This window comes from Rana temporaria, chromosome 4, assembly GCF_905171775.1.
Source record: "Rana temporaria chromosome 4, aRanTem1.1, whole genome shotgun sequence".
Taxonomy (NCBI): domain Eukaryota; kingdom Metazoa; phylum Chordata; class Amphibia; order Anura; family Ranidae; genus Rana; species Rana temporaria.
In genome coordinates this window covers 263985725-264000209 of record NC_053492.1, presented here as the reverse complement: position 1 = coordinate 264000209, position 14485 = coordinate 263985725, and the positions used below count along the sequence as shown (strand labels likewise).

At 42.1% G+C, this 14485-nt stretch overlaps 1 protein-coding gene across 1 annotated transcript in view; it reads left to right on the top strand.

Moving 5' to 3' along the window:
• PPIL6 (peptidylprolyl isomerase like 6) overlaps positions 1-12726 on the top strand; it is a 42490-nt gene extending 29764 nt beyond the window's left edge. The window contains exons 5-8 of the mRNA XM_040350215.1: positions 108-255; positions 1754-1810; positions 5494-5629; positions 11813-12726. Coding sequence (XP_040206149.1) covers positions 108-255; positions 1754-1810; positions 5494-5629; positions 11813-11924 — 453 coding nt within the window. The 3' untranslated portion in view covers positions 11925-12726. The remainder of the gene's footprint in view (positions 1-107; positions 256-1753; positions 1811-5493; positions 5630-11812) is intronic.
• The last annotated feature ends 1759 nt before the right edge of the window (positions 12727-14485 follow it).

Genomic DNA, 14485 nt, shown 5'->3' with positions numbered 1-14485 from the left:
CATTAAATATCCAAGCCTGGTTTATGAATAAGTTATTTCATAATTTAAAATGTTATATAAGCGAAATTGTTCTTTTCATTAAGCCGTAGTTTGTGTCATTATTGCAGTTGTTCTCAGATGTGTGTCCTAAAACATGCAAAAACTTCCAAAATTTGTGCTCAGGAGAATCGGGGGACTCTCCAAGTGGTATCAAGTTACATTATAAGGGTGTCCTGTTCCACCGCATTGTGAAAAATGGCTGGATACAAGGTGGAGGTAATGTAGGGGGTCTTGTTTTCTTCTTTTTTATTTTTTATCTTTAGTATAACTGTTCATTTAAGAAAAAAAAGTTTTTAAATTTTACAAGGAAAAACATGGAGAAAAAGTGAAAAGAGACATTCCATAGGTACCATATCTTGCAACAACATAAGAGTGTACATTTGGCATATCATGAGATATCAAACCGCTTGTAACAAAAATATCAACTGGGGTTATAAGATACATGCACACAATACTGACGTATGATTTCTGTATTTTTTTATTTACACCAACAGAAGATCTCTAGTTGGGATCTTCAGCTTCGGTAAGAGGCAGTCATTTAGAAGGTGGAGGATCTCTTTCCTATCACGTCACTTTTCTTTGGTTTGCTCTGGTTTGATGTCACCAACCTATCTATAAGAGGACTGTACACCTTCAAGCTTTTTTTTGGTTATTTATATCCAATGTTTTTCTTGGAAGAATAGACCATTCACTCGTTCACTTTTTCGGTATCATCCGATTGTATTTCAGATAGGGCAACCTACCTGTGTTGTGTCACTAAATCATTGATAATTTATGTATTTATTCACATACTTTTAATATGTTTTTTTTTTTTTTACATTGAAAACAATGGTTTGTATTTACAGCAGTAAAAAATGCTGCAGCATTGTGCAAAAGGCATACATACCGTATTTATCGCGGTATAACGCGCTCCTGCGTATACCGCGCACCCCCAAAGTTGACCTGAATCCTGTGGAAAAAAAGTTTTATTTGCACTTACAGTTTTGGTGTCTTGCGCGGCGTCCATCGGCGGCCTCGTCGGGTCCGGCGTTCGTCTGCGGCTTCAGGTGTCCTCTTCCGCGGGTCCGGCGTCCTTCTGCGGCTTCGGGTGTCCTTCTGCGGCTTCGGGTGTCCTTCTGCGGCGGGTCCGGTGTCCTCTTCGGCGGGTCCGGTGTCCTCTTCGGCGGGTCCGGCGTCCTTCTGCGGCATCCTCGCGTCCTCCCCGCTCATTTCCAGTGCCGAGTTTTGAATACTGCGCCGACATATACAGAGCGCAGTACACTCGTGTATTGTCGGCAATGCTCGGCTACCCGCGCTGACGTCCTGTACGTCCAGGACGTGAGCGCGGAAGGTGCCGAGACTGCCCGACTATACCCGAGTGTACTGCGCGGGAAATCGGGTATCGGCGTATACCGCGCACCCACGATTTTGCCCTGATTTTCAGGGCAAAAAAGTGCGAGGTATACGCCGATAAATACGGTAGTTAGTAGGTTTTATGCATTTAAATCTTATGAAATAAAACCCTTACATACATTTGTTTGTTGGATTGGATTGGAATTGGATTGGAATAAATGCTTATAGAGCACCGAATGCGAGTTGTGAAACTCGCGTCTAAGCGTTTGTGCACAACATTCTTAAATTAAGTAGCAAGTTACTAATTCTTTGAAACATCCAGTAACGAGTTGTTATATGTGTTTGACCTTATTTGAATAAATGTTTTTATAATTTCAAACAGATATAGTGGCAGGAAAAGGAAATGAAGGCGAATCTATTTTTGGTGGAACATTTGAAGGTAAATATATATTAAGGCTTTGTATATGTATACATTTAGAATTGTAGCTGTGATATGCAGTATGCCCCTTTAAGAGTCATTGTGAAAATCATGTGTGTTATATATATTTCCACAAAACTAGAATTTTTTAATTTACTGTAAAATTCTCTGAGCTCATTGAGGTACACAGCTAAATTCAGGAACCAATGAGCTTATATAAGCACCTGCAGGAATAAGATGTTAGCTGCAAAAAGCAACCTTGGGGCCTGCACCGCATAGTGACTTAACCTCACATCTTCTGAAGAGATCAGTTATTGGCAAGCAATACAAGGAGTAAAACCAAATTATAGACGGGAGCTGTCTTCCCAAGTGAAAAGAATTTACAGGCGAGTTTCCTCTACCAATAAGGGGTAAAACTACGTTCAGGAGCCAATGGGGTGTCCACAAGCAGTACCCATGATGGGTGGGCAAAAGACACTGACAAAATAGAAAGCTCAAGCCTGCAAAGGGTGAATCACACCCCTGCCAGGCAAAACCTGGCAGCCACTAATGCAGACACATCGGTTTTAAAAAAACTCATTGCTATTGAACAGTGCAATTGCTCTGAATGTAAAACTTGTCTCTCAGACATGTTGCATTGGCTAAAAACACACAAATTCAGTAACGAATGGCCCACAAGGACAGTACTACATTAGCACTGCATTCAATCTGGCATGCCAACAGGGGTAAAATACCACAGGTGGGTGGGAGCATCCTTCTTTTTTGGATGTAGGACACACAAGGGAGTATAGTAAGGCTTAGACGTTAAGTTATATGCAGCTGCCTGCAAGAGGTAGATGCAGTTGATCAAGGCCAACTTTCTTGATATAGGGGGCCTTAAGTGCGAACCTCGACATTGCCAAGGAGCGCCACATAAAAATCAGTCAATGTTTAGTATCAGAGACAGCAGACATACAACATGATATAGTCAATGACTATGGCTATGATACAAGACATGATCAGTTACTACAGGATACAAGAAAGGCTAAAAGACTGTGGATAATATACAAGAGATAGTCAGAGACTGCAGGGATGATACAGGAGGTGGCCAGAGACTGCAGACATGATACAGGAGGTGGCAAGAAACTGCAGGCATTATACAGGAGGTGGCAAGAAACTGCAAGCATGATACAGGAGGTGGTCAGAGACTGCAGACATCATACAAGAGATAGTCAGAGACTGTAGACATCATACAAGAGTTGGTCAGAGACTGCAAACATCATACAAGAGATGGTCAGAGACAGCAGACATGATAAAAATGTTCAGAGACTGCAGACATGATACAAGAGGAAGTCAAAACTACAGACATGATACAAGAAATGATCAGAGACTGCCAACATGATACAAGAGGAAGTCAAAGACTGCAGACATTATACCAAAGCTCCCAACTATCCATGATTTGAGGGACTGTCCCTGATTTGGAGCAATGTCCCTCTGTCCCTCATTCCTCCTCATTTGTCCCTTATTTTGGTCAGATCTATAGAAATGTATATAAAATGCACTTTGTATCTATCAAAAAGTGTTTTTCAGCACTAAACCTTTCATCTGATTTCTAAATTGCTGCATTTGTAAATTCCAAAAGCCAATATAAAGGAATAGTAGAGGTAAAAAAAATCACTTGTGGGTTTAACCAATCTTGTTTTTTGTACAATTCTCCTTTAAGGGGGTGTGGCAAGGGGTGTGTCCTATGTCTGCATACTTTTACTGATAGGTGTCCCTCATTCCCATCTCAAAAAGCTGGGAGGTTTGATGATACAAGAGATGCTCTGAGTCTGCAGACATAGTACAGAACATATTCACAGACTGCAGACATTATACAGGGGATGGTCAGAGACTGCAGAAATAGTACAGGAGATGGTCAGAAACTGCAGACATGAAACAAGACATGGTCAGAAACACAAAAAATGCCAATGAGCCACAGGTTGGGCACCAGGAATTTAGGCCATTTAGAATCTGCATGAAACTGAGAAGACAGGCTGAATTTAGGGAAGGAAAAAACACAGGAAAAAAGTCTGGAACTCAATGAATTTTCACTAAATTGAAAGACATGACTTGATCAACATAACCAGTAGATTAATCTGCAGAAGAAAAATACTAGTTGCAAACTCTAAGGCCCCGTACAGACGACCGAACATGTCTGCTGAAACTGATCCGCGGACCAGTTTCAGCAGACATGTTCGGTCGTGTGTAGGCCCGAGCGGGCAGGATTCCAGCAAACATTTGCCCGCCGGGCCTTTTCCCAGCGGGCAAATATTTCTGGACTTGTTTTAAAACAGTCCGCTGGAATCCTGCCCGCTCGGACATGTTCGGTCGTCTGTACAGACCTACCGTACATGTCCGAGCGCCCGCCATCCCTCGCATGCGTCGAATGACTTCGACGCATGCGTGGAAGCATTTAACTGCAGGGCCGCCCACGTCGCCGCGTCATCGTCACCCCGCGTATTGTTTACGCGTGGCTTTCTGTATGATGGTGAGTACAGCCACCATACAGAAATCCCCGGGCATACATGTACCGGGCATACATTCCCGGGCATACATGTACGGTGAAAACGGTCCGGCGGACCGGTTTCATCGTACATGTATGCTCGTCTGTACGCGGCATAAGGAGCTGTGCCTCCTTGTGGCCAAAACCCCACAACTGCAAGAAAGACTCAGTAGCAAGTAGTACAAGGACAAAATGTTCCAACACTAGCAATAGAGTCACATTACTGTAAATCCAGAGGAGTGGATCCTTCATTGAGGGCCGAGGGCTCTTGAAAGAAGTATTGAGGGCAGGGTACTGTAATTTTTTCAGGAAGTTATTATACAACACCCTGATGCTGGTCCTTCCCATTAGCCATGATATACCTACATTGCTTAGAAACAGATGATGATGTCACTGGGCACAAAACAAAGTACCGTATATAAAAGGGAGAGCAAAATAAAAGAAGAGCAAACTTTGGCTGTAAGATAATTGAATGAAAATTTACTTAAACAACGCTTGTATTTTATGCAAGCTACTAATTCTGAAGTGGATTTTTTATGGTGATAAAACCTAGCAAAGAAGATTTTTAATTTTTACTAATTGCAGGTAGTGAAACCTATACTGTTCCTATATATGTTGAATAAAGTCACTGGCTTGGACTTAACTTATGGCCTGTGAGTTAAGGATTGGTGGGTTCCATCAAAAGTTTGTGATGGATAGATTCCACTATGGAACTAAAACCTCATTATACAGCTGAGCACAGCACCATTTTAGCCTTTTTTTTAATGGAACTAAATTTTCCTATCCTATGCAGGCAAGAAAGCTGCCATGTTAGTCTCTGTTTGATCTGCAGTTGTTTGCAGTTTGATGGCTTGACAGTTCATTTGAGAGTACAATCAATCAATCAATCGTAGCATACCATAAAGCTTTGGGATATAGTTAAATCAATGGGTTTAGTTCCACTTTAAATTTGCATCTGCCATGGTGCTCGTGTGATCAGCTATAACACCTGCCAATTGAGGACTTGAATGTTCGGTTGAGGGCTGACATAAGCACACTAGCAACTGTGACAGTTATTACCAGATGCATGCCTTGAATGTAACTGTTTTGGGAAACTGTTTTTGGTTTAGTTTCGCTTTAAAATTTAAATACCGAACAAGTTAAATAAAATCGAATTACAGTACTAAAAATTATTTTACAGATGAAAATTACGCTGTGTCTCACAATAAACGTGGAATTCTTGGCATGGCCAATAAAGGACGCCATACAAATGCATCCCAGTTCTATATCACTCTTCAGGCTACTCCTTATATGGATAGAAAGCATGTGGCATTTGGGTGAGTAAACATTTAAAAGATTTTAACAAATAAATACATTTGTCAGTTAAAGAGGATCTTCAGTCAGTTTAAAAAAAAAAACATCCAGCGATTCATCCAGGGTCAGATTAAGGGCATCATGGGTCTGGTGCTAAGGAGAGAGAGAGAGACTTTTTGTATTACTTTTGTGTAGCATTACCCCGGAGGAGCTGCTGGATGTTTGGGTGGCACATTACCTCATGGCTCCTCCGAATTCCTAGGGGTGAGTGATGCGTATTGCATATAGTAGAAGTAAAGGAATGTCCACGACAGGTGCTCTTTGCTGTGCTCTTTATTACCCAGCCGGGTAAAAACAGTAAACTTGTGGTGAGTAAAGTAAAGTTGAAGAAGAAGGGAGAATAGCAGATTCAGGCGTGATGATAGGCAAGCAGTCCTGCTCCCAAGCGTAACACTTCTCTGCGCCACTCCTGCCGGAGTGTGTTTAGTCTACCCGGACTGGCCTCTCTCACTGACCTGGCAGCCGGAGTATCACTCGGACAATTGTAGGATGAAGTCTCTGCCACAAACCCTCCTTGGTGAACTTGAACTTGAGGAAAAGTCTCTGCCACAGACCCTCCTCGGTGAGCCTCAGAAAGATACCTCCGCCACAGGCCCTTTCTGCATTGAATTCTTGGAGATATCCCTCCTTAGATGAGTTACGCCTGGATCTCCTTCAACTTGTCGTCCAGGTACCGACTGACAGGTGATCAATCCCTCAGTGTCTGGCTACCTCGATCCCCAGTGGTTTGTCCAGGCCCTTTTGGGCCACCAGCCTCTCAATGGCGCTCCTCAGACTGACTCCCCACCAAACAGCAGTACAGCTTGGGATCCTCAAAGGTGGGAACCCAATCACTCACTGGGTCCCCGTCACTGTTCAGATGCTCCGGGCCAGCATGGCCCCGGAACCAGGGACACCGCGTGGCATGCATGCCCCGGCCAGGTAGGCCATAACGCCGGGGGGCCGTGATGTGACCACCATATAGGTGGGTGCCACACTGGACGAAGAAGACCCAGAACTAATGTTGTCTGCCTCATAAATACCCCTCCCAGCATGCACAACGAGGTCAAACCGTCCTGATTGGCTGCCGGGAAAGAGCACCCAAACCTTGACTCCACTGCTGCCACCTGCAGCACCGTGGCTGGAAGAACACCCCAGTACAGCAGACAAAGCCCACAGCACAGCCAAGCTGAGACAGAGACCCTGTTTTGCACTTAACAGTCTGGATCAGAGTCTAACTACACTCTGATCTACCCTTAAATTTAACTAGCACCGGTACCATAACGTACACAGGCACTACATTTGTAATACTATTCTATTTACACCACAAATACATGACATCACTCTAGAATTATTTTTTTGTCGTACGAGAATTTTCGTGACTTTAGTAAACTCTTCAGGTTCGATCTGAGATTAGCATGCAAAAAAAAAACGGACGATCATTCGTCCGAAAAATCTCGTTGTGTGTACCAGGCTTTAGAGTAAGAGGGAGGTGAAGTCATCATCAGTTAAGAAGTACTATCCCACCTTCACTGTGTTTAGCTGGTTTAGTGGGCATGGAGGAGGAGAAAGGGGGCTGGGCTGTCATTTACCACTGTGTGTATGCCCACATGTATGACTCTATAGTCATATGGGCTGCTCAGATGTGAGAGGGAGGAAATGCTCAAGGTAGAAATACATTGAAAACTGAACATGTGCACTAGCTGTCAACACTGCTCTGCAAAATCCCCAACTGCAGTGGGGACATAGACAATAAGGGGAAACAGAAAGCAGCATGTAATACAGCATTTATTGATCATTTTTTATTAATGTGCCTTTAATGACATTTTATGCTGAACATTCTCAACTCATGAGTCAAGGAAAGGGAGGTCCATGACAAGCAAGAGTGTTACCTCGTTAGACAATAGATCTAGTAAAGAGATAGCCATAGATGTGATAGCACTAACAACCTAAAATCAAAATGGATAGGGAGGAAAAAATCCATTAAAGGGGTTGTAAAGTTTTTTTTTTTTAGCCAATATGTGATCTCTGTAGATAGTGAATACTGTATAGTTGTTATTTTCTTTTAAAATATTTAGTTACCTGTTAAATTAGTATGCTATTTCTCCTCCTCATTGTTTCCCTACTTGATTCTCTCCTCTACTTCTGGGCTTCGGAGCGCGTTCACTAAAGCTACATCACGGCATCAAAAGAACTACGTTTCCCTTGAGGCTTAGCAGCATCGCACATTCGCAGTGCCGCTTTTTTACCGTGCGTCCAACTCTCAATGCAGAAAGTAAGGGGGCAGAGTTAAGGTGGGGCTGTACTGCTTAGATGTTCATTCAGCACAATAACAAGGCACGGAGCTACAGCATCTTATACACACCCACGTATACCCTGCCCCCCGTGCCTGTGAACGTACAGAGCATCTCCCCGCAGGGATGTAGTCCCAAGCATGCTGACTAACCCCCAGCCAGAACGGCTCGGATGATGGGGGCAAGCTTCACAAGGAGGAACAGTCAGGGATGTGAATATACTATAACCCAAATTGGAGCACAAGAACAACGGGATCAGTAGGATGCCTTCCAACAAATACACAGAGGTGTATCTAGGGTGTGATAGCCACAGCACAAACCTGTCTAACCAGTTACCAAATATACGATTTTAGAAATAAGCTGACCTAATCCTGTAATGAGCAGAATCCTTCATGAAGGAATGAAGAATGGGAATTCTAAAGTTAGTACTAGGAACATTCATCTGATAATGCAGAATAGTAAAGAAGAAGGAATCTAAGGAGACTTCCTGATATGCCAGTCTGGATAGCTGCTGTATAGAGACTAGCTCAAGCAGGATCTTTTGAAGTCTTGGTCTTTCAGCAGAGCTGAACCTCCTAGGGAACTAGCAAAAAATAAAGACAGGATGGTTAGAGGAGGGGTTTTATGGGGACTAGCTCAATGTTGTTGTTTTTTTTTGCCAGTGTCCCAGCCTTTTGTATGTGGCAGTATAACCAAACTGTTTAAGAAATCCTTAACACCTGTGTCCCTCAGTGGGAAAAATAACTGCTGATCTGCCTGAAATACACACAACTCTTATGTCCTGCTTTGGGTTGAAAACAAACACACAGCATTTCTATGGAGAAGTGTCATCCGTGCCCAGTGTATTTTGCTAAATTACTCAAACCTGCCCTGCTCCTTATTAGACATGTGTGATTTGTTTTGTTTCTAAATTTGTACAATGTTTTCCTTATTCGGAGATTCGGACGTATCTGAATTTCCAAATCACAATAGTCACGAATTCCAATTAATCCTAAATACATTATAATGAGACAAATTATCTGACTTTGAATTAGAAAAGGAATTTGAATTAGAAAATGAATTTGAATTTAAAATGAAAACATATTGCAATAAATGAATTAATAAGATGGTGGTTCCTACTTGGGCTGCTTTATAGAATTGAATATAAAATAATAGAATATTACAGTATAGAAAAGAAAAGAATAGAAAAAAAAGGAATAGAATATAAATGAGGAAAGGAAGACAATACAGAAAGTGTCATCCTCCCTCTTCTGAGGGGGAGGTGGATTATCCGTGATATAATGAATATAGTCGTCTTCTGAAATTTGAAATTTGAAATTAGAATTTCTAATCGATTTGAAAATAACGAATATACAAAACAAATTACGAAAACAAATTATTCTAACCTAACGAATATGACGAAGCGAAATCTGAACTTAACAAACAAATCCGAAATGAAATGTAACCAATTTTTCTATTGTGCATATCTATACACAACATAGGCACTAATTATTCTGTAGTCCAAGATAAAGGTCCACTGGATGTTTCGTAAAGTCTCTTAGAATTCTTTCTTCCTGGCAGCAGCATTTTGGCAGAAAAAAAAAGCTGCTGCTTGTAAATGTGTCTTTTACAGGCATCAAGTGCTTAGGCGGTAATTAATTTCATTAGCCAGAATAATCATTTATTCTAGCCATTAAAATTAATTAACAATCAATTGCTAAACGCGCCTAGCGTTAACGTGTGGTTAGATGTCTTTACATGTGTTTACAAGCGTCAATCGTTTTTTTCTGCCAAAACTCTGCTGCTACTGGACACACTGGCAGTGAGTTTTTTTTCTACCTCTAAAGCCATGTACACACGATCGGATATCTGATGGAATCTAAGCCGATGGATTTGTTCGTCGGATATCGGATGAAGCTGACTTTCATCAGTCTTGCCTACACACCATCAGTCAAAAATCGGACCGTACCAAAACGGGGTGATTTAAAACACTACGACGAGCTGAGAAAAATGAAGTTCAATGTGTCGCCTTGATTCTGAGCATGCGTGGATTTTTCTCCAATAGAGTTCCAAACAGACGATCGGATTTTTCTGACGTTTTTTTATCCATAGGGAAAATTTAAAGTGGAGCTCCACCCTAAAGTGGAACTACCGCTCATCGGAACCCTCCCCCGCTCCGGTGTCACATTTGACACCTTTCAGGGGGGAGGGGGGTGCAGATACCTGTCTAAAGACAGGTATTTGCACCCACTTCCGGCCACACAGTCTGCGGGTAGACTGTGGGCAGGACATCAGATTACGTAATCCCCCCACCCGTTGGGTTCTGGGAAACACACAGCTCCCAGAACACAGCGGGGACCAGTAAACACGGCGCACACGACTCACGCATGCGCCGTAGGGAATGGGGCAGTGAAGCCGCAATGCTTCACTTTCTGGTTTCCTCACCGAGGATGGTGGTGGGGGCAGCACAGTGATGAGTGATCGCTCGTCCTCTGCTGCCGACAGCGCTGGACTCCAGGACAGGTAAGTGTGCTGATATTAAAAGTCAGCAGCTGCAGTATTTGTAGCTGCTGGCTTTTAATAAAAAAAATTTCAGCGGAGATCCGCTTTAAAACATGTTCTTTTTTTTTCATCGATGGAAAAAAGACCGATGGGGCCCATACTCGATCGGTCAGTCCATCAGTCTGTTTTCATCGGACAAACCGATTGTGTGTACAAGGCTTAAGTGGCAGGGAAAGGCAGGGAAAAAAACTCCAGACCCCCCTAGAAAGCATCTGCAAAAACATCAAGTGTACATGAGGCCTAACAACTAGACAGGCTATTTAAACTTATCAAGATAACATAGAAAGTGGGCTCTGGACACAGAATAGCTCTGAAGTTTAGGCTTTCTTTTGCACACATTGAACAGATATAACAAAACACCTTAATGGCATATATAACTTACAAAAGGTAGCAAATAAAGTATTTGTTTACATACAATTTTAATCATGATTGTAAACCTCTGAACTGAACAGAGCATATCCTTGTATAGTGTGTACTTGGCTCAATTCAAAGCACCGAGTGTGATTTCTGTCTGCTCTGTCATTTCCCTGCTATCTGCATGACTCTCTTCTGACTGGTTATGGCGACACCACAGAATCTTGGGAGATGTCCCTGCCCCGTCTTCAGCACACAGGTTGACAGCTTCCGCTGTACATGTTTCTCTATAAGACTGAGTAGAGGGGGAGGGGTCTGTCCTATCCCACCACTCGGGTCTAAAATTACACTCAACTGTCCACTCTTTGCTGCTGCGCAGTGTGTGATATCAGATCCCCACCCCCTGTCTGCTGGAGCTGGGAAATAGTCTTTGATCTATGTAATTTGAACTGACGTAGAGAAGAGAGGGCTGCAGATAACCAGGTACAACGTATGTAGGAGAATTTGTTTAATCTCTATGCAATACCTGATGCTAGTCACTTCACTGGGTATATGTAAGGGTTTACAATCACTTTAAATAAAAAACAAAACAAAAAGCTTCAAAATGAGGTAGATTTTGTTTACAAAATATAATGATTCTACACTGGGGGTTATTTCTAAAACAAAAACCAAATGAGAACAAAAAGAAAAGTTCCCTATACTTACCAATCAGATTTCTTATTTCGTTTTCCCAGAGAAATAAAAATCTAAAAACTTGATTGGCTACTATAGGCAACAGTGCCTCTTCTGTCCCTATTTTCTTTTCTCAATTTTGTTATACAGATATTCCTAACAAATGGTCCACGTAATGTATTGCTGAAAGTCCATGTCAAGTACTCTTGAAGAAGAAGCTATCCTACTCATCCACTTTGTAGCTTGTTGAGCAAATACTTGATTTTACAATGTAAATGTGTGTACTTTTTTCTTTTCCTTTTGTAGACAATTGGTCGAAGGCAGCGCTGTACTTTGTAAAATGGAAGACATCCCGACATACAATGAGAGACCAAAACTTAACTGCACTATTTCGGACTGTGGCATTTTTATTCCTTGAGATTCAAATATTTCATATTTCATTGGAAGAGCCAAGGAGAAGGATAGTATATTTCAAGAAGGCCTACGTAACTACATCAAGATCACAGTAGGCAACGGATGAACTAACCATGATCAAATTGATGTAGTTAACTACTTGCATTCAGTTTTTGACAATACTGGACCATTCGGCTAGATAATCGAACATGTATCAGTTAATAATGTGTAGAGTACCAAAATATGGATGCATGGCCGAAGTTAAAAATCCAGATATTTTCTACAGCTTTCAGCCTAAACAAATTCTATATAATGCGTAAGGTTCTCTACACTACAGTCACTACCTATTGTTGCCACTCCCTCCTTCCTGCCATGCATTTAGGCCTCATTCACACGGCGCAATTACATCCATGCCGCGTGCAGGACCATGTTAACATGCACATGTGTTGCGTGCATGCCTGTGAAGGCAGTCCCATCTACGTCTATTGCTACTGTGCAGCTTCTGTGTACCAGTAGATAATTATAGGTAGCCCCATGCTGGTAAAACATGGCCCTGCAAGGGGCATAGATGTAATTGCCGTATCTGAATGAGTTCTTAATCACACAACTTCCTAATCGTTTGATATTTCCTGAAGATTACCATATGTATAGACAGTATTTAGACCAGTGGTTCTCAACCTTTGAAGTGCCGTGACCCCTTGATAAAATTTCCCAAGTTGTGGTGACCACTAACAGTAAAATGATTTCCGTGGCGTGGGTTGTCAGCATCCAAAGCAAGACAAGTAATTTGCGCCCCTAACCCATGGACATTTAGCGCTCCCTGAGTCCCTTCCACTCGTACAGTATTAAAACTCCTTATGGTACATTTTAGGATGTATCACTCTTTCTCTTTGTTCACCTCTCTTTCCCTTTTATCTCTCTCTATCCTAATTTCTTGTCCCCCCCATCCCTCTCACTAGCCGTCTTTCTTGTTCTTTCTCTTCCTTTTTATTTTTTGCTCCACCTCTTTTCTTCACCCTTCCATGTATTCTCTATTTTTATTCCTTCTCTTACTCCTTGGTTGGGGGGGGGGGGGCGTGTTGGGATTAGTGCTGGAGGGAGTTCTGATCAGCCAACTTAGGTGCTCTTGATCAAGGTCATCTGCTGATCTGAGAACTGTAGTGGGGAATTTTAATGGGAACTGTACTCACAGGCACTGTTACTCACTGTGTCTCCAGCTTCACTATGTCTCTGACTTTGTGGTGTTTCGTAGCAGTGACACCTCTACAGAAATCAGAAGATAGGGTCTCCCCCAGCCCCTCCCACTTCACATTCCTCACCAGTCAGCTGACCTCTAGTCTCTGCCCCCCAGCCATGCTGCAAACTGAATGGGCGGCTGCAAAGAGGCTGAGTGGGTGGCCACGGGCTCCAGGGACAGCCCTGCTTTGTGACCACAAAAAAGCTGGGAGAGAGGTGCGGGCTTCAGGAACAGCCCAGGAATTGGTGACCCCTGGAAAATCATCATTTGACCCCCAAGGGGGTCCCGACCCCAGGTTGAGAACCACTGATTTAGACCCACGTGGACTTCACAAACATTAAAAGATCTATTTATAAAGGTTTACATAGCTATTCTTCCATGGAAACTGCATGTACATTTGTTCTGTGGGCACTAACAAGCTGTTTTGAGAATGGGACAAAATTGGATGTTCTTCTGCTATTTTCTCTTCTACTCAAAATGTCTTCAAATATTATGGGCAGTAGTAAAGATGGAGGGATGGAGGAAATAGTAAATGAATGGCGATAGCATAGTAGCAATGGTTACATTTATTTTGAGCTTTACAAAGGGGCACTGATGATCACAACATTGTTGACCTAATGCGGCCATATTAGGTCAATGATGTCACAAGTATCTCTGCCCCTAATGGGTTTAGCACTTAGCCTAGTGCTAAACCCATGCTCATTATAACTTATGAGCCTATCTTTTCTACCCATAATATACAAAGAACACAACCAGAAGAGAAAATATTCCAAGAACATTCAATTTTACGCATATGGTTAGTTCGGACAGATTTTTACACCTTGCATGGCTGGTAATGACAATTCGGCTACTGTCTCCGCTTTGACAGGCCACCAGCAGCAAATTGTCAGAATATGGAAAGGTGAACAGAGCTTGAAGCAAAGTGAACAGAATCATTCTACTGCAGTGATGTCCAAATAAAAAAATCCTTTCTAATTTTACAACTTTTGTCTTACATTTGTTGGTGTTGTTAACTGCATGTTTATTTTGCTTTCCTTTATGGATTTCATTATTCTTGATTTATTTTCCTTCAAGAAAGTCTTTCAAAATTGAAATCATATCTAACACCCACGCTTATAACAAAAATGTGTGAAATAATAAACTACCGGTAATGCTAATCATGTGTACAGCTGCTGTTGTGAACAATCATGTTTAAAACTGAAATAAACTAAAAGAACAGCGCTTGTACTTAAATCTGAACAAATTGGCATACATATAAAAATTGTCCAAGTAAATCCTGGAATTACGCTTGATGCCCAGAGTTCAGTGCACCCCACATGCTCCAAAAAAATCAAACAATATGTGCTCCA